The sequence below is a fragment of the Stegastes partitus genome, unplaced genomic scaffold, assembly GCF_000690725.1.
Source record: "Stegastes partitus isolate 25-593 unplaced genomic scaffold, Stegastes_partitus-1.0.2 Scaffold123, whole genome shotgun sequence".
Taxonomy (NCBI): Eukaryota; Metazoa; Chordata; class Actinopteri; family Pomacentridae; genus Stegastes; species Stegastes partitus.
The window spans coordinates 678721-700092 of NW_007577854.1; the positions used below are offsets into that span (position 1 = coordinate 678721).

The 21372-nt window shown below is 41.1% G+C and overlaps 3 protein-coding genes across 3 annotated transcripts in view; 1 reads left to right on the forward strand and 2 right to left on the reverse strand.

The window, feature by feature from the left end:
* The window catches only part of uba6 (ubiquitin like modifier activating enzyme 6), a 13017-nt gene extending 4903 nt beyond the window's left edge, over positions 1-8114 (reverse strand). The window contains exons 1-25 of the mRNA XM_008278434.1: positions 8080-8114; positions 7477-7568; positions 7201-7295; positions 5924-5952; positions 5694-5788; positions 5408-5519; positions 4675-4755; positions 4429-4551; positions 4093-4216; positions 3600-3703; positions 3408-3470; positions 2942-3018; positions 2788-2854; positions 2482-2625; positions 2134-2280; positions 1960-2040; positions 1768-1845; positions 1446-1627; positions 1210-1315; positions 1004-1093; positions 822-902; positions 561-689; positions 408-459; positions 226-289; positions 67-136 (exon numbers count right to left, since the gene is read on the reverse strand). Of these exons, the coding sequence (XP_008276656.1) occupies positions 67-136; positions 226-289; positions 408-459; positions 561-689; positions 822-902; positions 1004-1093; positions 1210-1315; positions 1446-1627; positions 1768-1845; positions 1960-2040; positions 2134-2280; positions 2482-2625; positions 2788-2854; positions 2942-3018; positions 3408-3470; positions 3600-3703; positions 4093-4216; positions 4429-4551; positions 4675-4755; positions 5408-5519; positions 5694-5788; positions 5924-5952; positions 7201-7295; positions 7477-7517 (2235 nt within the window). The 5' untranslated portion in view covers positions 7518-7568; positions 8080-8114. The remainder of the gene's footprint in view (positions 1-66; positions 137-225; positions 290-407; positions 460-560; positions 690-821; positions 903-1003; positions 1094-1209; positions 1316-1445; positions 1628-1767; positions 1846-1959; positions 2041-2133; positions 2281-2481; positions 2626-2787; positions 2855-2941; positions 3019-3407; positions 3471-3599; positions 3704-4092; positions 4217-4428; positions 4552-4674; positions 4756-5407; positions 5520-5693; positions 5789-5923; positions 5953-7200; positions 7296-7476; positions 7569-8079) is intronic.
* Positions 8115-9949: 1835 nt separating this feature from the next.
* grhprb (glyoxylate reductase/hydroxypyruvate reductase b) lies at positions 9950-12975 on the forward strand. Its single transcript, XM_008278437.1, has 9 exons — positions 9950-10122; positions 10650-10783; positions 10868-10940; positions 11056-11172; positions 11307-11395; positions 11709-11813; positions 12106-12241; positions 12370-12500; positions 12620-12975. The coding sequence occupies exons 1-9, from the start codon at positions 9950-9952 to the stop codon at positions 12739-12741; spliced, it is 1080 nt and encodes a 359-aa protein (XP_008276659.1). The 3' UTR covers positions 12742-12975.
* On the reverse strand, positions 12972-20872 carry zbtb5 (zinc finger and BTB domain containing 5). The gene is made up of 4 exons (XM_008278436.1): positions 20817-20872; positions 19404-19617; positions 18483-19325; positions 12972-17515 (listed from the first exon to the last, which is right to left on the reverse strand). Exons 1-4 carry the CDS (start codon positions 20840-20842, stop codon positions 16346-16348), a joined length of 2253 nt encoding a protein of 750 aa, XP_008276658.1. The 5' UTR covers positions 20843-20872; the 3' UTR covers positions 12972-16345.
* Between the last annotated feature and the right edge of the window lie 500 nt (positions 20873-21372).

Consider the following 21372-nt stretch of genomic DNA (forward strand, 5'->3'; position numbering starts at 1 on the left):
GCCCAGTCAGTCAGTGATTAAGAGCTTCTGTTCAGAAGAGCGTACACCTAAGAATATGTGACCTACCTTTTCTGAGTAAGGGATGTTATAAATCCCTGCAAAGAGCCGGGCAGTGCTGACAATGAAAGTGAAGTGCCTGGTGGGAATAGAGGAGAGTTTGGCAAGCTTAGATGGGAAAAATGCAGTCTGAGAAAGGCTTAAACAGTAATACGGGAGTATACTCACAAAGAGTCTTTCAAGTCAAAATCAATAGGTGTTGGAGGTCTTTTTGGGGACTGCCAAAACAAACCTAGGGAAGAAAAGATATTTTGTTTATGGTACCATTTTATACTCTATTTCTGCATAATAAACTAGTAAGAAATCAGTTGATAGCTTTACAGGTTTGCATGTAATTCGCAAAAACTCACTTCCATCTTTTAACCTTGTGTCCAGGGGGAAAGAGTGCAACAGTTGTAGGGCCTACAGAAAAACACCATAAATAACATGTAAACAATGCATAACAAATTGTGAAGTACAATCTGAATAGTGTGAATATGTAACTTTCAGTAGAGACTCATTACCTTTCTCTTGAAATACTTTTCAAATTTCAGACGGGCAATAGTGATGCACTGTTCCCACTGACTCGGCCGTCTGCTCAGCAGCTTAATGACCTGGAAAGACCCTTCCAGACTTTCTCCCGCCTGCATCCTCTACACATCAACACATACAAATTATCTTTAAAAATTGTGCTTTACTGAATGAATTAGTGCATGGATGAAACAGACTTACACAACAAATATGTTGATGAGTAAGAACCAGACTTATGATACACAAAGTCATACCTGTAGCACTACTTCAGCTGAGGAGTGGGTTTGCCAGAACAAGCTGTACATGGAGGGCTTGTGCACAAACGCATTCTCAAACTAGACAACCAAAACAAAAAATTAGAAAGTGGCATACATTCTAAAACGAGAACAGTGATCTCATGAAATGAAGCAAGAGAAAAGGTTTGAATGGCTCAGACCTTATCTCTGGCCCACTGGATGGTGTGCTCTATAACTGAAGGGAAAGACTTGAGAGTGCAGAATGGGATCTCCTCTTCTGGGGGGTCCCTCTGAAAGGTAAGAGGAAAGCTGTTTTAGGATAGTGATGGGACAAAGTTTAGAAAACAACTAAGTTTCGAACAAAAGGCAGCACATAAACATAGGGATAAACTTGTTCCATACTCACATGGCTATTGTAGGACTCTGTCAAGTTTGGCACAATGATTTCTGTGTGTCCTTTAGTTCCCATGGTACCAGAGTCCAGCAGAGGTCTCTGATTGGACACACAGCGGCTGGAAATTACATAATACCTTTAATTTGCAGAATATACTAGATTCATGTAATGAGCACATTTATAATGAGACCATGGACATTGGTTTGTTGTGTGACTTTAGAACAATGAAGTACAATGTATTCACCAACCTGTCAACATATCTCCTTGCCTCCACATTGTCCAGAGCAGTGACCACAAGGTTCAGGCAAGAGAAGAAGGAGTCACTGTAGATGCTCTCAGTAGCTGGACACACCTTGTTGAGGTGAGCATCCACCTGCAGGTCTGGGTTGATGTCACGAGTGGCTTCTGCTGCTGTGGTACTTTTCGGTTTCTGAGAAAGAGAGAAAAGTAAGCAAGAAATGTGTGTAAGCATGAATGCTGGTTGTGGTCAACACGCAAACCATATCTGCAGCGTATTACATAAGGGTGCACAAGTGCAAAAGGAAGAAGAGGAAGTAAGCACCGAATCACCTGTATGTGATGTGGTCTGAAGAGAAACTGCCTGTTGAGGTTAGACTTTTCTATAAGGTCTGGGTCCGTGATGCACACCTGAGAAGTAACATATGCAGCATAGTAAATTCCACTAAACTCACATGAGCCAAGGATGAAAAACACAGAAATACATAAGAAATGCAGTCAGACAGTGGGGGAATAAATTCCCACCTCTCCTGAGCTCTTGGCCAATCCCACCCCAAGCAGGGCAAAGTTTTTTAGCATCTCGCAGCCTATGGCACCACAGCCAACCTAGAGAAGAAAACAAAGTAGGGTTTATTCAGACATAACCTTTAGCATCATTCAATAGATGCCTTTAATATGCAAAGACAATCTAAATCTTACCATGAAGACCCTGAGCTTATGAAGTTCAAGACACATTGATTCACCAATGCAAGCTCGTAATCCGTCATATCGATCACCCCTAGGGAAAAACTCCTCAGCAGAAAGAGACTGAAGTGGCTTGACGACCTCGATGGCATCAAGATACAACTAAACAAGTCAGTGGGAGAATGAGGTAGAATTAATAGTTAGGGTAAGAAAACCAAAAAAAAAAAACGAAACAAATTGATGCAAAAATGCTTTAAAATTTGCAAAAGTATTACAATTAATTACACAGTGTGCTATGTAACTGTCAATAAGCACCACTTCCCCTCTGAAACAGAGATTTACAGTATAAATGTAGTAACTTACCCATTGCTGCAGTGGTGCAAACTTCCCTGTGATGGCCTTAAGAACTTCCTGACTGGCTAGACCTCCTACAGCTGCTGCTAATGGAGGAAGAGTTCCCCTCGCCGTCCTTGACAAGCAGCGCACCAGTTCAGTATTTACAGGAGTCTGGGGGGAAGAAGGAGAGAGGAAAGCAAAATACAGGGTGATGCTTGGACATTTGTGCATGTGTAATCATGGAAGATGCATGTCTGTCTTTGCAGCTTCAAAATAATGAAATCAGAAATAAAAAATAAAATAAAATAAAGAGAGAGAGAGAGAAACACTCACCTTGCTCGTGAGAGTTGCATTCACTTCCTCAGTCAGCTTTACTAAAGCCTCTGCATCCTGTAAACACCTGAAAACACCAAAGCAGAGAGAATAGAAAGTAGAGCAGCAGATTGGACGGGACAGTAAAGAGCAGAGATGCAGAAATTTGATTTACCCAATGTTGGGAAGTCTACTATGCTGTTCTTGGAAGGTGTCCAGTGCCAACATGGCTGCATGGATCTGGAGTGGAGCCTGTTGGGTGGATTTAAAACAACAAAACTGTTTGGTTAAACTCAAACAAAAATTATCTGACATCTTTGAGTTATCTGGTTTAACCTGTTTTACAAGGAACCAAACTCAAGAAAGACAGTGGTTCTAGTGGAAAATGTGAAGGAAGTGTTTTTGAGCCTGTAGGAATTCTGAACAGGCATCTGATTATCTCAAAGGTAGGCAGTTGATGAGTTTTGATCAGTTTTAGACTCCATGTGTCCTTGGCCCCACAAGCCATTTGGGATATTTTACCATGGTAATGTGTGCTAGCCAACCTAATGACACTATACAACCAGTGTTAAGCTCATAGTTAGCTGGCCCACTATTTGCCCTTTGCGACACAAGTTTCACAGCTCTCTTTAAATTCTCACCTCTGGTTTACTGAAGTCTGGAGTCAGAATCTGAGGGTCACACAACTGTCGTTCTATTGTTTCCTGAAATACATAAGTGGATAAATGCAAAGGAACAACCATGAGGACAATGTATTTAAACATTTTTGCATCTACTTTTGTCCACTTGCAATATTTTCTGGATGATACGACAACTAGTTTTTGACAACTTACAAATTTGTATGTCTTAGGAGTTTTCACCAGGACAAAGAAACCTCCATGTGCATATGGTTGTAGTTGGGATGTGTCTCCTATTGCAAAACTGTGAGGGGAAAGAACTAATGCCACACACATTCAAACACACACACACACACACACACACACACACACACACACAAAATATGCACAAACAAACAAGTACAAACATGGCTTGGATTAGATTACTACACCATTATGTGACCTCATAGAGAAAACATCTCAATAAATGTACTCTTGCAAAAGCTGCTGTATTCTTTTTATCAAACATATGACAGAAGTTACAGGCTGAGCATGTTCTGACAAACTCAGTGTGTGTTTTACTTTATATAAACATTCACCACAATCATATTGTAAATGTTGCTTACACCCACTACCTGTAGGGCATGCTGGTTTTATACCACCACAATAACAAACTCAGAGTAAAAGCTCTAATGTACTGAATACGTAATCCACAATGCAGACACAATACCTGAGACCTGTCGTGCAGTGCCGTTGAGCTCCTCCATACCGCTGACTTCTCTAAAGACAACACTCTGGCCTGTCTGCAGGCCGTGGGGTTGGTTGTCCATGCAGGTTACCACCCCAGGATTGTCCTGAAAGGAAAAAAGAGACAAAAAGGTAGAAAAAAGGTTTTTTTTAGTCCAGCTTACACACATGTATCTTATAACTATATTTAATAACTGATAGAAAGAAAGAAATTCTATCCAGATAAGCCTTATTGCACAATGTTTATTATTACAGTATAATTCTTACAGAAAATTGAAAGTGTTATTTTGGTCACAGCTTTTGAAAGCAAGAAGGTTACCTGAGTGATGCTTTGGATGAAAATCTCCTTGGGCTCCTCTCCTGTGGGATCGGACACCTCAAACTCTTCTCCAAAATCACAAAACACCCGCACACAGATGCCATATGCATCACAGCCAATGAACTGGCAAGGACAAAAGTCACAACAGTTGTGTTAATATTTGACCGTTTGTGTGTTCCCCACTGGAAAGACATGATTTAGCTGATGCTCTGTAATGTATAACCACTATAGGAATTGTAGACTCACTCTGATCGGGGGTTGTTGTGAGTGGCAGAACTCATTTACTCTCTTCTGTAGGCTCAGTCTGGCCTCAGTTAAAATCACACACTGCAGGAGAGAGCGCTAAATGTTAGCAGCAGTCTGCAGCAAATTCCACAGTAGAGAACAATACTGTTTTGAACCAAGGTTAAATGCAATCTAAATCCAAATGACAATGAACCAAAATTTTAGATGTTCCATCAATAAACAAGCAAAGAGGCACTGCAGAAAGTCCATGGGCCAGTCAGTCAATAGATACATCAGCCCATAAAGCATCATCAATTATGATCTTTCAAAATGTAACCTTTAAGTATAACATTCCGATGGAATGACGAAGAAGCAGTGTTCACTTAAATATGACTGCTGAGAACATCTGGAGTGACAGCTGTGAAGTGGATCATACTGCAAAAGTGGTTTAATGAGTTTTTAACTTTCCTTTTAAGACTATGACATATATTTTTTATTGGAAACTATAGTAACTGCTGTGAATTCAACTTGACCATAAAAACTGTTCTCCCTAGAAGAATAAACAGCAACTTATGCAGCCATGTTACTAGTCTGCAGGGGTTGGGTGGTTTCATACTTACATGCAACGCACATTTCTAATCACCAGTGGGACTGCTGAACAACTATTTTATTGACAGACAGGGGCAAACCCTTTAAAATGTCCTGTAAACCACAGCTTTGTTTACAACTCAAATTCTGAATAGTGATGACTCACCTGATACTTTCTGAGAAAACTTAGATCAGTGTTGTCGTCCAGAGCAGAGGAACACATGTCAACGTGAACGTAAGGGTTCAACTCTGCGACCCGAGGGCTCACTGCCTCCACCCTGTGGTAGCAACACAAGAGGATGAGTAAGCTCATGAAAGAAATAACGAAGAAAAGGAGACAGTATGTGGGCATAAATAGATGGATCACAGGACAAAAGTGAGTGGGTGCTATTCCAGAGTGCAAGTAAAGTCAGAGGTTAAGTGGAACAGGGCAGTCTTGTGGTGTACATTACCTCCTCCTCTGGCTCAAAACATCCTCTTTGCGGATAAAGAAGTTGGAGCCAAGATCCCACATCTCACACTGCTTTGTATCATGAAGGGTAACTGCCTACACATGCACAGAGCACACATATACACAGATACTGTATGCACAAACATTACAGCAATGAGATATTTGATTCTTCAGATGCTGGAAACAGTCCATTGGAGTTCAAGAATCACATTATGTAGAGAGCGTGCCTACCTTTACACCAGCCAGGACGATATTCTTTGCTGTGAAAACAAAATTGCTTCATGTCAAACTACAATCGGCTGGGCAGATCATATGAGTACTGTAGCATTAAGTTCCTTAAGCCCTTTTCAGGCGTGGGATATAACATTGTTGGTATCATCAGTCTGTTAAACTGATGGCATTCTCTCACTCACAGTTTACTTTTCTGCTTTTGTTGCATATGGCCTCATTCAGACATACTCATCAACAGAGAGCTGTATTTGACATTCAAGACTGGACAGCACATCAAGCAATGCATAATAATGTATCAATAAACAAAAGACTAAATCTAAACTAATAACAATCTCATCAAACTGGCCCAATAACTATTAGCCTAGTTTATTTACGATTTCCCAAATCGTTGAAAATTCTGTCCATGTGTGACGATAATTTAACTCCTATTTAATGAACAGCAAAATAAAAATATCCCGACAGTTGTGAAGAAGCTCAGGACTTAACCTGAGGATGGCTGCAAATAAAAAATGATTCAACTGCAGATTTGTACTGTAATTGAGACAGTTCGCTTGTCTGAGGTGAAGAAAAGTCAACAGTGTGACATACTAATAGAGGCTGACTTGGACAGGGAGCCTATCTCCATGTCGGGAATAAGTTATAAGCATTTAATGAAGTCACTAGTGCTGTTGTTTCATTTACAGAAATGTGCCAACTCCCTTGTTTTGGAGATGCTCTTTTGGATCCTGCTGCTGCTTGAGGTGGTAGGCTTTTTATAAACTCAGAAGAAAAACTCTTTCAAAACAGCGAGAACAACAAACTAAGCTTTAGTTTCCATTAATGCCTTGTGGAGAAAAAATGGTTACATTAATTTCTGGTGAGTATCATTAATCTAAGATGACAGAGTTTATTTTTGTCACATTAAAGTTTTTTTACAATGGAGATTTCAGTTTGTAACATTGACCTTGACTGCGTATTGTGCGCTCTCTGACCAGTATTGGTGATGAAATATGTAAAAAGTCTTCCCTAAATCACTTCAAACAACTCAAAGTGCTGCTACTTGTGTGTGCGCCTATCCTTCAATGTGATGGCATGCAGTTCAGACTTGTGCTGAAGTAAAAGTGATACAGACACTATACTAGATCCCACCTTATATGATTGCCATTGCAACTATAACAGAAAAGTAACCAGAGTTCATGAAGCTCACACATTTAGTTACCATCAGATTAAGAGAATGGAGTGCATGTCAGAAAGGGGTTATACAGTCCTGTGGTGCAACAATGGGCAGTTCTGCCTACCTATCTCTAATCCCAGTCCTCCCATTCCACTGAGAAAGACTGAGGACTGGGCCATCTGGTGCATAGCACTGTCTCCAAGTACATATCGCTGGCGGCTGGAGGAGGAAGAGGAAGGAAGAGAAAGTGTGTGAGAATGTGCTACAGAGATCAAGAATAAAAGTGAGGAGCGCCAACAGAGCGGTGCTTGCCTACCATGTAATGTTATCTGTGGTTTCAAACTAATGAATAAGAAAGTACACCACGAGAATAAATGATGCAGCCAAAAAGTAGACTTGCCTGTAAAGCGAGTCGTCAATCTCCATCAAATCTGCAGCCATGCTGGGAGGGGAAGGGGGGGAGTTCAGCTGTCTCCGAGATAACGACTCCACCTATTGATGATATAAATACACAGACACTGATTACTAAAGTTTAAAACGTTTTTGGATGTTAGCGGTAATGATCCAAAACCAACGCCCTGCTGTAAGTTAGCTACACGGCTAACTAACTGTGAATGCCAGCTAACTCTAATTGTCAGCAGTGTTGTTGAACCCAACAATCGTTAGCGGCGCGACAAGGTGACGTCTTCAAATAATCAAGCGACGTCCTCTAACAGTCAAACAGTATAACGTAGCTACCTGAATACGGCTAGCTGATTTATCAGGCTGAAGACAGCTCAACGTTAGCGGCTACGGCTAGCTAGCACTGAGTGCCACTGCTGCCTGGTGCCGGTGGCGAGGACACATGTCGTTAAAACTCGTTAAAAGTGATGACACACGCGTTAGGTTACAAATAACTCCGCAGAGTAGACAGAGGTTTAAGGTATTATCATTTCTATCAAGCAATATGAAAAAAGTCGTTGTTAATATTGTTAAAATAAACCAAAATATTATACGCAGCTACCTGTGTGCCCAACGAGCTATAGCGAATGAATGGTTGTGACTGGTTAAAAATTAGGAGTGCTTCCGGGTTACCATCATCACATGACCACAGTCATCCAATCACTTCACAGGACTTTTAAGGACAGTGTTTGTGAATAAATTTCACTTATTTTGGTGTTGTTAAAATAGCCCTCTTTTGGAATCAGTGGAACAATACAATGAAAAAATACAATGGAAAATTTTCATTATATAAATCTGAACAAAGTCACTCATCTGTCCTCCATACAAATACCTTTTAAATGAATTGTTGGTGTTTTGGTGCATAACAGTAAACACTGACAAGAAGAACATTTTAAAGAAGGAAAATAAACAGTCAGTGTTACAAAACAAAAAAAAACATTCTACAAGTTATATAAAAAGAAAATTTAGCAAATCACAGCTCTCATAAAAGTAATGAAAAATATTTACAATATTATTTAAGAGACAGCTGTATATGTATATATGTACATATTGCGCATAAATGTGCAAATTTTTTGCCGGTGAATGTGCAAAATCACACAGTATGCAGTGAAAACAACTTCAAAAGTGCGAACGGATTCTAATAGTTATATTTAAAAGCTGGGCTGCAATGTGGCTCTGTGGTTAGCACTGTTAGATTGCTGGTTCGTGTCCCAGTGAGGACACCTGGGATCTTTCTGCGTGGAGTTTACATGTTCTCCCCGTGCAGCGTGGGTTCTCTCCAGGTTCTCCGGCTTCCTCCCACAATGTCCAAAAACATGTTGAGGTTAATTGGGGATTCTAAATTGCCCGTGAATGTCAGTGTGCTTGGTTGTCTGTCTCTAAGTGTAGTCCTGTGATAGACTGGTGACCTGTCCAGGGTGTCCCCTGCCTTTGCCCTAAAACAGCTGGGATAGGCTCCAGGCCCTAGTGAGGATTAAGCGGTGTATGGATGATGGATGGATGGATGTGCGCCAAACATAGATAAAACTTGGCTGACCCAGTGTCATTGTAATGACTTATCATTTAATAATGGATGGATGGATATTTAAAAGCTGTGGTTGTAATGTAAATCATTGAGTCAGTGTCTGTGGTGTCTGTTGTGTTACACGGTATATCAACTGAAAACAAAAGAGAAAAGCGAAAAAATAAAAAAACATAGGTTGGTTGTGTACAATACCTGTCACATTCTACACACTATTTATATTAACAAAGGCCTGTCCAGTTAAAATCAGGACAAAGACTTTAATTCTAAAATTCTTTCCATATTTTTGTATAATTTGTTTTTGTTTAATGTAGTATGTGTGCCTGGGTTGGCTATCATTACTCACTTGTTTGACTGATGTCTAATATCTGAAAAAGCATAATACTGTATAAAGTCCAGTTGGGAAACTTAAATGAGACTGCTAAACCGGTCCCAGCCAGAGATACAGAGTAGAACATACAAAACAACGTTTGAATCCTCCACTGTTTAAAGAAACAAAGGTCAACAGACAAGTGAAACATTTACATCCGTCTGACTCCAATTCTGTGCAACGATGTAAAGAAAACATGAGTCTAGTGCTGCCTTTTAACATTTGTGTGAGAGGTTGTTTGTTTTAGTCAGCTGTGTATGTGTGTTTTGAATTCATCTGGTGTGAAGTACAAAGGGCCTCTTCTTTCATTTAATCCTGGACAAAGTTTTGACTCAGTGATTTTGTGTTTAGTTTGTCTGGTCAAAATATCCCTCACCTTCAGACCTCAGAGACACCCCCCTTTCATCATATTGGTTAAACTCACACAGGAACCTCCCCCTGAACTACAGCCAGAATCATACACAGGCCCACAACAGACTCTAAACTCCAAAAGTACTACACTCATCCAGCAGACACCTGCCCACAGACTTTCTCTTGGCAATGTGGTGCAGTCGTATGGCACTGCGTCGGCTCCAGAGGATCGCCATTGCTCCTTTGAATATCATTGGGGGTCTAACAAGCCAAACGCAAAGGGAGATGTCAACCCTGCCACGGGTGTATGTCACCCGACAGATCCCACCCGAGGGCCTGAAGATCCTCAAGGAATCTGGACAGTGAGTCACAGTGTCTTGTTATGTGACTTAAAATTTTTGATTTTCATATAGTGCATTCTGTATGATTAAATTATTGCCTGCTACAGCTAATTTGACAGTGACACTGTAATGCAGTTTGTCTGCTTTGTAAAGTTCATCATTTACTTTGAGTAAACAGGCCTGCAAATGTTTGCCTTTAGGTTGGTCAGATAAGAATGGTCGCCTAAAGGGTATTCCCCCACGAAACATCTGAACAAATGATGGCTTAAAGACCCAGTATTGCTATGAAGACTCAGCATGTATGTTATATTGTTAGAAAAACTGAATTTGTAGGATATATTTTCTAGGACATCTCTATGTATCAAGAATCCCTGAAGTATTCAAAATGTCCCTTTTCCTTTCATGGGATGTCTATTTTTGATTGATTTGTTTGTATTTTTGTACTGCTTGTGTGTGTTTTTGGAACATTTGACAACTAAATACCTCTGTGGGTTAAGAATGAAATTTAAATTTGATTTAGATATTTCTCGTGGTTTCTGTCTCCTCAGGGTGCAGTTTGAGCTGTGGGACTCAGATGACATCCCAGTGCCCAGGAAGGAGCTGCTTCAGAAGGTCAAAGGCGTCGATGGTCTGCTCTGTGTCCTGACAGAAAAGATTGATGCAGAACTGCTGGATGCTGCAGGTCTGTTCTTAAATCAGTTGAATAACTTCAATAAAACTGAACAGCTTCTCTGTTTATGCACATATTTGTGATGTACTCCTGTAGGTCCAAACCTGAAGGTCCTTAGTACCATGTCAGTGGGTTTTGATCATCTAACTTTAGAGGAGCTAAAGAAAAGGTGAATCCTATCTTTCTATTCGTAATGCTCATTAAAGTCTACAGGGTTCCTATGTGTATAAACTTTGCAGGACCTTGCTTATGTGTGTAAAATTATGTGCAATGTTTCCCTGTAGAGGGATCCGTGTAGGTTACACCCCTGACGTTCTGACGGATGCTGTTGCTGAGCTGACTGTAGCTCTGCTGCTCACAACCTCCAGGAGGCTCGTAGAGGCCACTCATGAAGCCAAGACGTAATATTATAAACACAATCACACACATGGACCCAAAACGTGCATGCAGAAATGCCATTTAAATTTTGCAAACACAACCCCTTTTCTTTTTGTTGTCAAATTGTTAATATCGTTCTGTCTCTCGCTCTTGTCAGTGGTGGATGGGGAACATGGAGAACTCTGTGGCTGTGTGGACACGAGCTGGCCAACAGCACTGTGGGTATTCTTGGTTTGGGGAGGATCGGTAAGTGCAGCATTCACATCAGCGTCTCTCAGTCTACTCCTTTTTCCAACTTTTTCCCATTCATCTAATATTACTATGCATACAGTATATAATAATCTCTTTATATTGCTGTCCACCTTCATTAACACTGTACATACGGTAATATATAGCATCACTAATGCTGTAGTACTTCCTTTTACATAAACTTATCTCCAAATGATATTATACTTTTGTGTTTCTCATTAGATGCTAGCTGCATTTCATTACTGTACTGTACTCTGCACAACAACCATAAAGCTGAATCTAATCTCCATGTTTGCTACTGGGCTCTAAGGCGTGGCTATCGCTGAGCGTCTGGCACCTTTCAAAGTAAAGAAGTTCATCTACACAGACATCGCCCCCAGACCTGAGCTGGCTAGTGCCATTAACGCTGAATATGGTAAGTGATGGATTCATGGTCACTCAGAAGTCTCAGCCAGCATGTTATCCTCTTATGATCAACACACAATGGATTCTCTGTCAACAAGGAGGATAAGAAATATGGGTTTGAGGGGAACTCAAAGCACTGGATTGTGAAAAGCAAATGTCATTTATTCTCTTTTGACCTTTCACATCTCATGTTGAAAGAGCATCTCCTGAAACATTATTGGAGGGAACTAAATTGTTGCAGCCATATAGACAACAATCCAATGTAGTCCTGTAACATCAGTAATCCTTTGTCTTGTTTTTAGTGTCTTTGGATGAGCTGGCAAAGCAGTCAGATTTCCTGGCTGTGTGCTGTGCTTTATCACCAGAGACAAAGGAGATCTGCAACAAGAATCTCTTCTCCAAGATGAAAAATACCTCCATCTTTATCAACACAAGCAGGTATGGTAATGACTGAAGAAGTTATTGCTTTAATCAACTGATCATTTCAGTTTGTTTCTGTGGAAATACACATGTGCATGCCTGTGTTCTTGTTTTTTTTTTTTTTTGTGGTTGTTCTGTTGTGTCAGAGGTGGAGTGGTGAACCAGGAAGACCTATACGAGGCTCTGTCCACTGGGCAGATAGCAGGAGCTGGTTTGGATGTCACTGTGCCTGAGCCCCTGCCCACCAGCCATCCACTGTTTACCCTCAAGAACTGCGGTGAGTCTGTCAGACGTTAGTGCTTCCGCTGCCTTGATGTAGTTGGTAACATAGAGACCGATAAAACCATTCTGCTGTCCTTACCTGCCTTTTGTTTGTCTAATTCTCTTCCCCCACAGTGATTCTTCCGCACATTGCTAGCGCCTCATATACAACCCGTAACGCCATGTCCAGCCTGGCAGCAAACAACCTCCTTCTTGGCCTGCGGGGTCAGCCGATGATCAAAGAGCTGAAGCTTTAAAAAGAAACTGGTTCCACTCTGCAAACTCACTAAATACTGGACATTTAGTCCTTCTTACATGTTTAATTTTTCATCATTGGACTCTGATATATCCAGGACGTTTAGTGTTGTGAGTGATGGCATGTTTCCCCTTGTTGCTTCACTTGTGACTCTTCAGTCAAATATGTACAATAACATTCCCTATTTGTTGTAAAGCCTCTGCCTATTTCATAAAAATGTCACAAGCAAACTGAATTTCATCTTGTTTTTATTCAGTATACAACAACTGAACATACTATACAATCCTTATAGTCTTCAACAGTAAAGAGACAAACACTTAGTCACCTCATGGTTACACTACGTGAGTTATACAGAAAAAACACAGAAATCCTTCAGTTTTGGCATATCAACAAAGCCCGGCTTTTCAAGCTAGAGGGCGTAAGGCAGTGACTTTGATAATAAATTTAGGCCTTTCACATATTTAAAAAAAAACAAAAAACTGGCATATTAATAGAGGGGTAATACAGTCAGTGCATTTTCAGAGATTCACATGAACTGTTAATACAAGTTTTAGCAGACAGCACCATTGTAAATCCTAACAGGCCTTGGTGTGAGACATGGTAGCTATTTTTGAAGACATCTCTTTTGCTTCATCACCTCTACAACTCTGTTTTTCAAAAGGACATCAAAGATACCTATTTTCATGACTAGAGGTGATGGTGATCACATTTGAAATTCAACCATCAGTGGTCATTTTAAACTCTGTAGCCATACTTAAATGACTTTACTATTGATTCCATAATGTCACAAATTCTAGATTAAACAGTAGGTTAGCTTATGTTTATAGGGAGGCCAACCAAGAAGGCAAATTTTCTTAAAAACGTAAAGATTATCTGTTAACGTATGTGTCAAATTAAAATGTAATTTTGTACAGGCTAACAGTGTAATGACTTAACAGTACAATAAGGTGCCAACTAGGAATGAAAGCAATGACCATGTCTCACTGACAGCGTAGGTGTCACAATACATCAAGCAATAAAGTATACAAAAAGGCAAACATGTATTTAAAGTGTTACTTTTTCATCTCAGTTCACTAAAACAGAACTCTACAACACCGTTTTCAATCAACAAATTGTCGACCCATGAAGCTGCTCTTTTTTTTTTTTTTTACAACCTGCATTAAGTCTGGCAGGTTGATGTAAAAATCAATGATATAATCGTATTTTCTATGAGATGCAAATTTCGATTTTCTCTCAGCGTGATATTTTTGAATCTTACACAAATCGCTAACTGAAACACAGTTGTCAAACTTACAGTTTACGACAGCACTTACCAATTTACATGTAGACGTTAAAATACACTTACATACATTTAAAAAAACAGCTAAAACTCCTGAAATTAACAAGAAAACAAAAGACAAAATGTCCCACAAAAACCTTTGCTTTTCTATTATCCTTTTGTGAAATAGTTCTTCATTGATACATTTTTAGACAAGTGGAAGTCCTGCATAATCGACTGCTTGCTGAAGAAAAAAAAAGTTAAACTCTTGGCTTTCATACTTAAAATAATGGTAGCATGACAGAAGGAAGGAACCTCGAGTTCGCAGGATAACTGCAGTACAACAACGTTTTTACATAGTTCAACATTCCAGTAAACATATTAGTTATAAAAAAGACTGATTTGTCTAAGTGCTTTTGTAACAGATGCAACATTATATGTAGAAAGAGACATGTATAAAGCACTCATATCCAATACAGTAGCAAACTTTTACACAATGTTTACTTCTTAATGAGTATTTTTTTTGCCTCGTTTCAAGAGAGAAATTGTGTAACCGACCATAAATGTGCAATATTTACATTTCTAAAGCATTTTTTTCAACACATGCTGAACTCCTGCCCTTCAGCACAACTTCACTGCCCTTTTAATAAACACACAAAAACACCAGCTGCCAGGGAAACTTTGCAATGCGTGGACGGTTGGTAAACTTGTTGGCCACAGCTGAACTTTTCAAAACATTTACAGTCAGCAACCAATAAGTCGGAAAAGTTGTGTAGGGCCAGATCTTTCAAAACTGAAAACCCCAATTGTTTTTCAAATCACAACAAAAAATAAGTTCTATAAGCAGCACATTTTCCTGTCAAGCTGTTTTAAAATGGCACTTTAATGCAGTACTACCTATTAGTTTTCTCAAAAATAGAAAAAGTCGAATAAATGCATACTTTTTGGTGCAAACTGACTCTTTTCCCACCTCCTAATTGCTCAGATTTTTTTTATTTTTTTGCTCCTCTTAACTACGCAACTTAATTCTAAAGTAAACAGCGAAGTCACAAATTGGTGCAAGGTTAGAGTACTTGAGTTTCCCATTTGCCCAAAACTTGTACGTAACAAACAACAACTACAGTTAGACAGCTACTTTTATAGTCATGAGAAGTGTGAAGACCCCATCAGGACAAACTGAATTGTTTACCATCAACCAGAAATATTTTATACCTTAATTAAGTGCAGAAACGTTATCAATGATGGTTATTCAAAGCTGCTTGTACTGAAAGTCAACTGCAAATATCCCAGATCAATTTGAGTAGATTTATATGCATGAAAATGCATAATCAGCTATTGAGGAATGTGGAAACAGTTTTTTTTTGGTTGCTCATTTCCTGGTAAAGAATGCCAACTACCTCTAATGCCACTACTTCAGTAAATAAAAGAAAAAAGGTCATAATATGGAGTTCATTACATTTTCTTTGCATAAAAACAGAATGAAAACTCTAATGCAACACTAGAGTCTCTGCAATCTTCTCTTGGTTAAACTTTCACAAAGCTACAGATTTCACCATTATACTTCAGCCTGAATCACAGACTGGACTCTGACTCTATTCCCCATTTTTGTACAGTATCTCTAAGCTTCATGAGCACACAATCATCAGTTCATCGTACTTTTAGAAATGATATCTGGCATCCAAACTACGAATCAGATGTCCACAGTTTATATGATGGCCCTTGCACAAAACAAGGCACAGTCAATATGCACAGCTGGGATGATTCATGACAGATGCTGCTACATGTTTTACAAATGTGCAGTGAAAAATGTACGTACAAGATTTTACATGATATCAGTTCTTAGGGCTGATTCTGCAGAGCTGCCTCTGATCTGCCAACACTCTGAGTGTTGTAATGATTGAATCAAATTCGCTCCGATACACCACAAACTACAGATCAGCACTGAGGGATCACCTCAACATAACTAAATTCCTTTTAATCAGGTCCCACATGATTGTTATTATTATTGTTGTTTTTTTTTTTTTTAACAAAACACAACATTGTCAACAGTTTTGCAGTTTTAAAAGACAAGACATGGACTTGCCTGGATCATATTATGCAAACTCCATGGACAACTTTTAGCAGCTTGATAGTATTTGTCTGTCTGGAAAAGAAAATGTATAATTACATAATTATCCCTATCTTTGGTCTATGATCAGGACTGGTTGGCTTGGACAGAGCAGATGATCAGGTCCGACTGTTCTGTCTGAGCTTCAGAAACTCTTCAGCATTTTGGGAGGCTTTAACCTCAGCCCATCACTGATTATCAGTGTATTCGTCTTATCGCCCCACACTAGCCACATCTGCCCTACAGCAGGGCATTGGACATGTTGCTGTTCTGCCAGCGCAGACAGGTGGTCTTGGAATGCTTGTATAGATGTGAGGACTGACTGAAGCGTTTCCCACACTTGAGACATGCGTAGGGTTTCTCTCCTGTGTGGACGCGGATGTGTTTCTTGCAGTCAGTCAGGGTGAGGAAGGTTTTGCAGCAGATTTTGCAGGCATATTTTCGTGCTCCTTCAACCACCAAGACATTGTGCTCCGAGAGAGCCTTTTTGCACTTAGAAAGAACATCTGCTGAAGCTCGGGTGAGCTGAGGAGGTAGAGAGGTGGGCCTGCCACTGTTCATCTCATACCCTCCACTCTCGTTTAGAAGCAGGGGACTCGTCAGACTTGAAGAAGAAGAGGCAGCATCCTGAAGAACCCCACCTACTCCTTCTTCTCCTCCCATGCCAGTGGCCATTTTTGGAGCAATACGCCTGTAACCTGGATAACCCAGAGCTGTAGTAGCTGCTCCTCCAGCTCCTCTTGAAGGTCGCCCCAAAGAGTGAAGCCCCAGACTAGAGCGCTGGAAGTCCAAACCAAAGGGATCTACCCCTCCACGTCCTCCACTTGCACTTCCCCCACTTCCTCTGGGGTTTCCCAAACTATCATGCAGGGGGCGAAGGAACAGAGAATCAGCCTGCAGGTTATCTCCAAAGCTGTTTCTACTCTCACCGCTAAGTGGACCTGACTGCAGAAGAGCAGAAGAAGCAGATCCAGATGGCCCAGCAGCTTCCTGTCTCAGCAGAAAGTGATGTGCTACAGCATCCCCAGTTGTTGTATTAGGAAGGTCATCCTCTCCTGTAACCAGCCCCGACGTGCCACTTGCAAAATCCTTGGGGCTGAGAAAGCTGGAAATACTGAAACCTGGTTTGCCACCCAGTGCGCTGTTACATGCGAAGCCTCCTCCAACTCCATTGCCTCCTCCCATGCCGCTCTTGATGAGGAGCTGGGAGTTGGGCTGGAGCAGAGAGTCGGAGCTGGGCTGGGGTTCAGAGGTGAAGCTGCGGTCGCTGCTCTCTGGGCTCAGCTCCACCTTCTCCTCCTCCTCCTGGCACCCAGGCTCAGCCGGGTCACTGCCTTCTGCTTGAGATGTTACATCGCTGACTTCATCAGCTGGCTCAGGCGAACTAAGGGGCTCTCGTTTAACCACCACCTGTGAAAAGCAAAAAACAGAGAGATTTAGATTTTTAAAAAGCCAACTAAAAAATAACTATGCAGTTTAAATATGTTCCCCAAATCAGTTAAAACAAACAATACCTTTTTTAACACAAAATAAATCCTCCGAACCCAGAAATCTGCCAGCAGTTTGGAAAAGCGCGTTATCTTTTTTTTTTTTTTTTTAAATCCCCCCAAAATGCATCCAAATCTAAACTTAAAATGGAAATATATTAATTAAATATTTTTTTCTACATGTCTCACTTGAAAAAACTTCCAAAAACATAGCTTGGACTTGGAAGAGTTTTGGGTGAAACTGGGTTGAACTGCAGGCTGTGTTTACACAGTACAGGAGACAAGTATGGAAACAGTTTAAAAAATAAGCGGTAAAATGTCAACAGCATGCAGAGCCACTATTACTTTTTCAATGTTGGTAACACCCGTGGGCACTTAAAAGATGCTTTACAACTTCTATAAAATATATAATTGAAGAAATTCAACATTTAAAAAAAATTTACGACACTATAACTGTCTTATATTGCACCACAGAGATTTTGGAGTTCTCTCTACTTCTTTTCATGTTGGAGTGTGGGTCAATAATCTGTTCACCACACAATCAACAAGGGGTACCAATTTCCTGGAGTTTGACATAATTTATTTTAAGATTTTATGGCTATGTTGGAATATATAGGTACAGCGATTTACACAGTTCAGTCGCTGTTAGAAAAATTTTCACACTTGCTTCTGTCTTCATGTAAGTGAAAACTCATGTACTGTATAACAACATCTTGATGGCCTCCCATCTAAATGATGGACAGCTTTGCTTTAGAAAAAGGTTTTACCGGCATCTAATTTCATCTAAGGCAATTTCCTCTCTATTTCTGACACAGTACGGTCATGCTTTGTTGACATGTCATTGGCAGCAGATGCTATTTTGTCACAAATAACATGAGTCACAACTTTACCTTCTGTTCCTCCTCTTCGGCCTCCTCCTCTTCTGTTCCAGATTTTATCTTCACCCCTGCTCTGTTGTCCTGGTGATCCTGCTCATCCATGTCTTCTTCCTTGCTCACCCCTCCCTGCATTCTCCCTAAATTGTCCCCCTCACAGCGTCCACTGTCTGACTGACTGGGCATCTGAGGATCATCTTGAGACACCGCTACTAACCCAGTGATTGCAGCATCTAATTTGGATTCATCTCCCATCTTGTGGGAGTCCGGGGACAGAAGTGCTCCCTCCTCTCGCTCTGCATTCACCCCTTCCTCTCCTAACAACCCCAGGTTAGGGGCAGAGGGGCGCTGTCTCTGTCTGGGCCGCTCCTCTGAAAGCCCCAGGGCAAGAGAGGGCTTCCGTTTGTGGAAACGCCGGATTGGAAAAGAGGCTCTCTGTTCGACCGCTCTGCTGCCGACTACATTCCCCACGCCGTCCTCCTCCATCCCACCCAAAGCAGAACTCACCAAGCTAAGCCCCAGCTGCTGCAGCAAGAAGGAGCGCTGCAACTTTGATGTGGCAGCATTTGCTGCAAGGTTAGCATTAGCTGCGAGAGTCGGATTCACTGCTAAATCTGCTACTTGCTGCTGCCTGTGCCTTTGCTGCTCCTGCTGAGGGTGGTGATGGGTGGGTCTGTCAGATGAGGGGGACATAGGTAGCGTGCGCGTGGTCAAGTAGTGTTTGCAGGCCTTGACTACATTGTTGAGGTGCAGATGTGAGGCTGCGAGAAGGATATCCATGACATTGCTCTCCCCCAGCATTAGTGTTGACGTGTACATCATGTCCACCAGAGCAGCGAAAGCTTCCGCTGTCACCACCTGCAAACATAGCATTATTAGAGTCACTATAAACATTATCAATATTAATTATCAATATTTATGGTTTAAGGTTTTAACCTCGCTGTCCAGCTGGATCATGTTCATGCTGGCATCTCCCTCTGCAACAGTGAACAGGGCTCTGAAGTGGGTGCTGCAGGCTGCTAGCACTGAGCGGTGGGCCTTAAAGTGTCGGCTGCCCACTACAATGACACAATCACACAGCTGGCCGTGAACACGCTGATAGTTAAGCTGTTGAAAGATCTGCTCGAAGTGGCCCGGGAAATCCATGGCCCTGCAGGTATGAACAAGCAAAAGATGTGGCAAAATCAAATGACAGTTACAGAGCTGAAATTATTAATCGATCAGCAGAACATTAATCAACACCAAATATTCTAAATTGTGCTGCTCTTCTGTTTTGTTAACACAAGTTGTGGTTCTCTGAGTTTGCTCCGACATAACAAGCAACTCTACAGTATCACCTGGAGCACAGGGAAACTTGATGATTCACTGACAGGTCATTGTTTAGGTGACTAAGCCACAGATTAAGTGCTGCCACTAGTTGCAGCCCAGGAAAGCATGTATGATGATGAGGATGGAATCATAAGCTAGTTTCTTTGAGGGGGCTGATACTGTTGTGTTGATACAGTGCTGTCATCCCTGACTGAAAGGCCGGATGTTGTGTTCCTGGGGTGAAGGCCTACAATAAGTTCAATGGAATTATTTATAGATGTGCACTAGGATCAGTGTCTTCCTGGGTGTTAAATTTCTTGCTATAAAGTCGCTTACTGTGAAATAGTTAGTGCCTAGTTGTGCTTAAGGCAGGTGGTAAACATTACAGGTGCACTGACAACACAGTAGCTTCAGAGTACAGTGTACTCTGCACAAGTCTAGTCTGGCTAACACACGAATAGTTAGCTAATGTTATTAGTTAAAGTGGCACAAAAAAGCATTCTGTCGTTACAACAGTGAGAACAGAGAGCGAGTAGTCTCTAACATTACCTTGAATTTTTCCGAAAATGCAGGTATCAAGAAGCAGAACAGGGCCCTGATCAGAAAAGCTAAAGTTAGCTGGCTGCAGCCCAGAAAATGTCCTGCTAGCTAGAGCACAATCAGCGGCATACGGGTACCGGGATGGCCCCGCTTGTTTATATCCACACACTGTTTTCCCCCACAAAATGTCCCCTCAAATGCCGCTATGTGTAGCTAACATTTCCGCTGCTACGCCTCTTGTTCCCTGCGGTCCACTTAGTTACCGGACGGTTCGACTGTTGGGCCGAAAGCTGCCCGTGTGGATGTGCGGTGTCACGGTGACCGTTGGTCTCGAATAGCCGGACACGTCTGTCCGTCTCACCGCCTCGCCACAGGCACATACAAATACCGGTGCAGATAATAATAAAGACTGGCTATCAGGCATCATCCGGGAGCGACATGCATGTGCTGTAATATCTAATAATTTCCACGCACTCAGACGGTTTTTCCGAGCAGACTCACAGGGTGGCGCTGTGCTTCACTTCCATGTCCCTGACCCCGCCGAGGTGAGGAGCTGCAGCTGCTCGACATCACCACAAGATGGCGCTGCTGCGGCCTCACAGCCTGCTCGGTAAAAATCATAGACGTGCACAGTGTATGAATATATACAGTTATTATTAGGGTCCGAGCACCCAAAAGGGTGCGAAGACCCTATTGGAACTGCTCGGATTATTATTATTATTATTGTTATTACATCTATTCACCCTAAATCTATATTCAATCAGTAAAAAATATATAAATAATCATTTATAAATTTACTGTTATTTAAAAGACTAAATGTGTATTTTAAGGATTTAAAATTCAAAAATAAATACAGTATTAAGAATAAATGCAGTATTAGTAAAAGTGCAAGATGCAATCAGTGCAAAGAATTGTTCAGATTTTACCATGATGATGCTGATGACATAAGTGTGGTTTATGTTAACATCATCCAGTGATACTGATGTTGTACAGTCATACAGCAGATGGTATGAATGGCCTGCGATAGCGCTCCTTCTTGCAGGGTGGATGTCTCAGT

Bases quoted from the DNA above. Each gene is read 5' to 3' on its own strand.
- grhprb (XM_008278437.1), top strand. From the start codon at position 9,950: ATGTGGTGCAGTCGTATGGCACTGCGTCGGCTCCAGAGGATCGCCATT. The intron at 10,784-10,867 runs GTCTGTTCTTAA...GTACTCCTGTAG, and splicing joins AGAACTGCTGGATGCTGCAG to GTCCAAACCTGAAGGTCCTT. The intron at 12,501-12,619 runs GTGAGTCTGTCA...CTTCCCCCACAG, and splicing joins GTTTACCCTCAAGAACTGCG to TGATTCTTCCGCACATTGCT.
- zbtb5 (XM_008278436.1), bottom strand. From the start codon at position 20,842: ATGGAAGTGAAGCACAGCGCCACCCT. The intron at 19,618-20,816 runs GTGAGTCTGCTC...TCATACCTGCAG, and splicing joins GTGAAGCACAGCGCCACCCT to GGCCATGGATTTCCCGGGCC. The intron at 17,516-18,482 runs GTAAAGTTGTGA...TGCTTTTCACAG, and splicing joins CCGAAGAGGAGGAACAGAAG to GTGGTGGTTAAACGAGAGCC.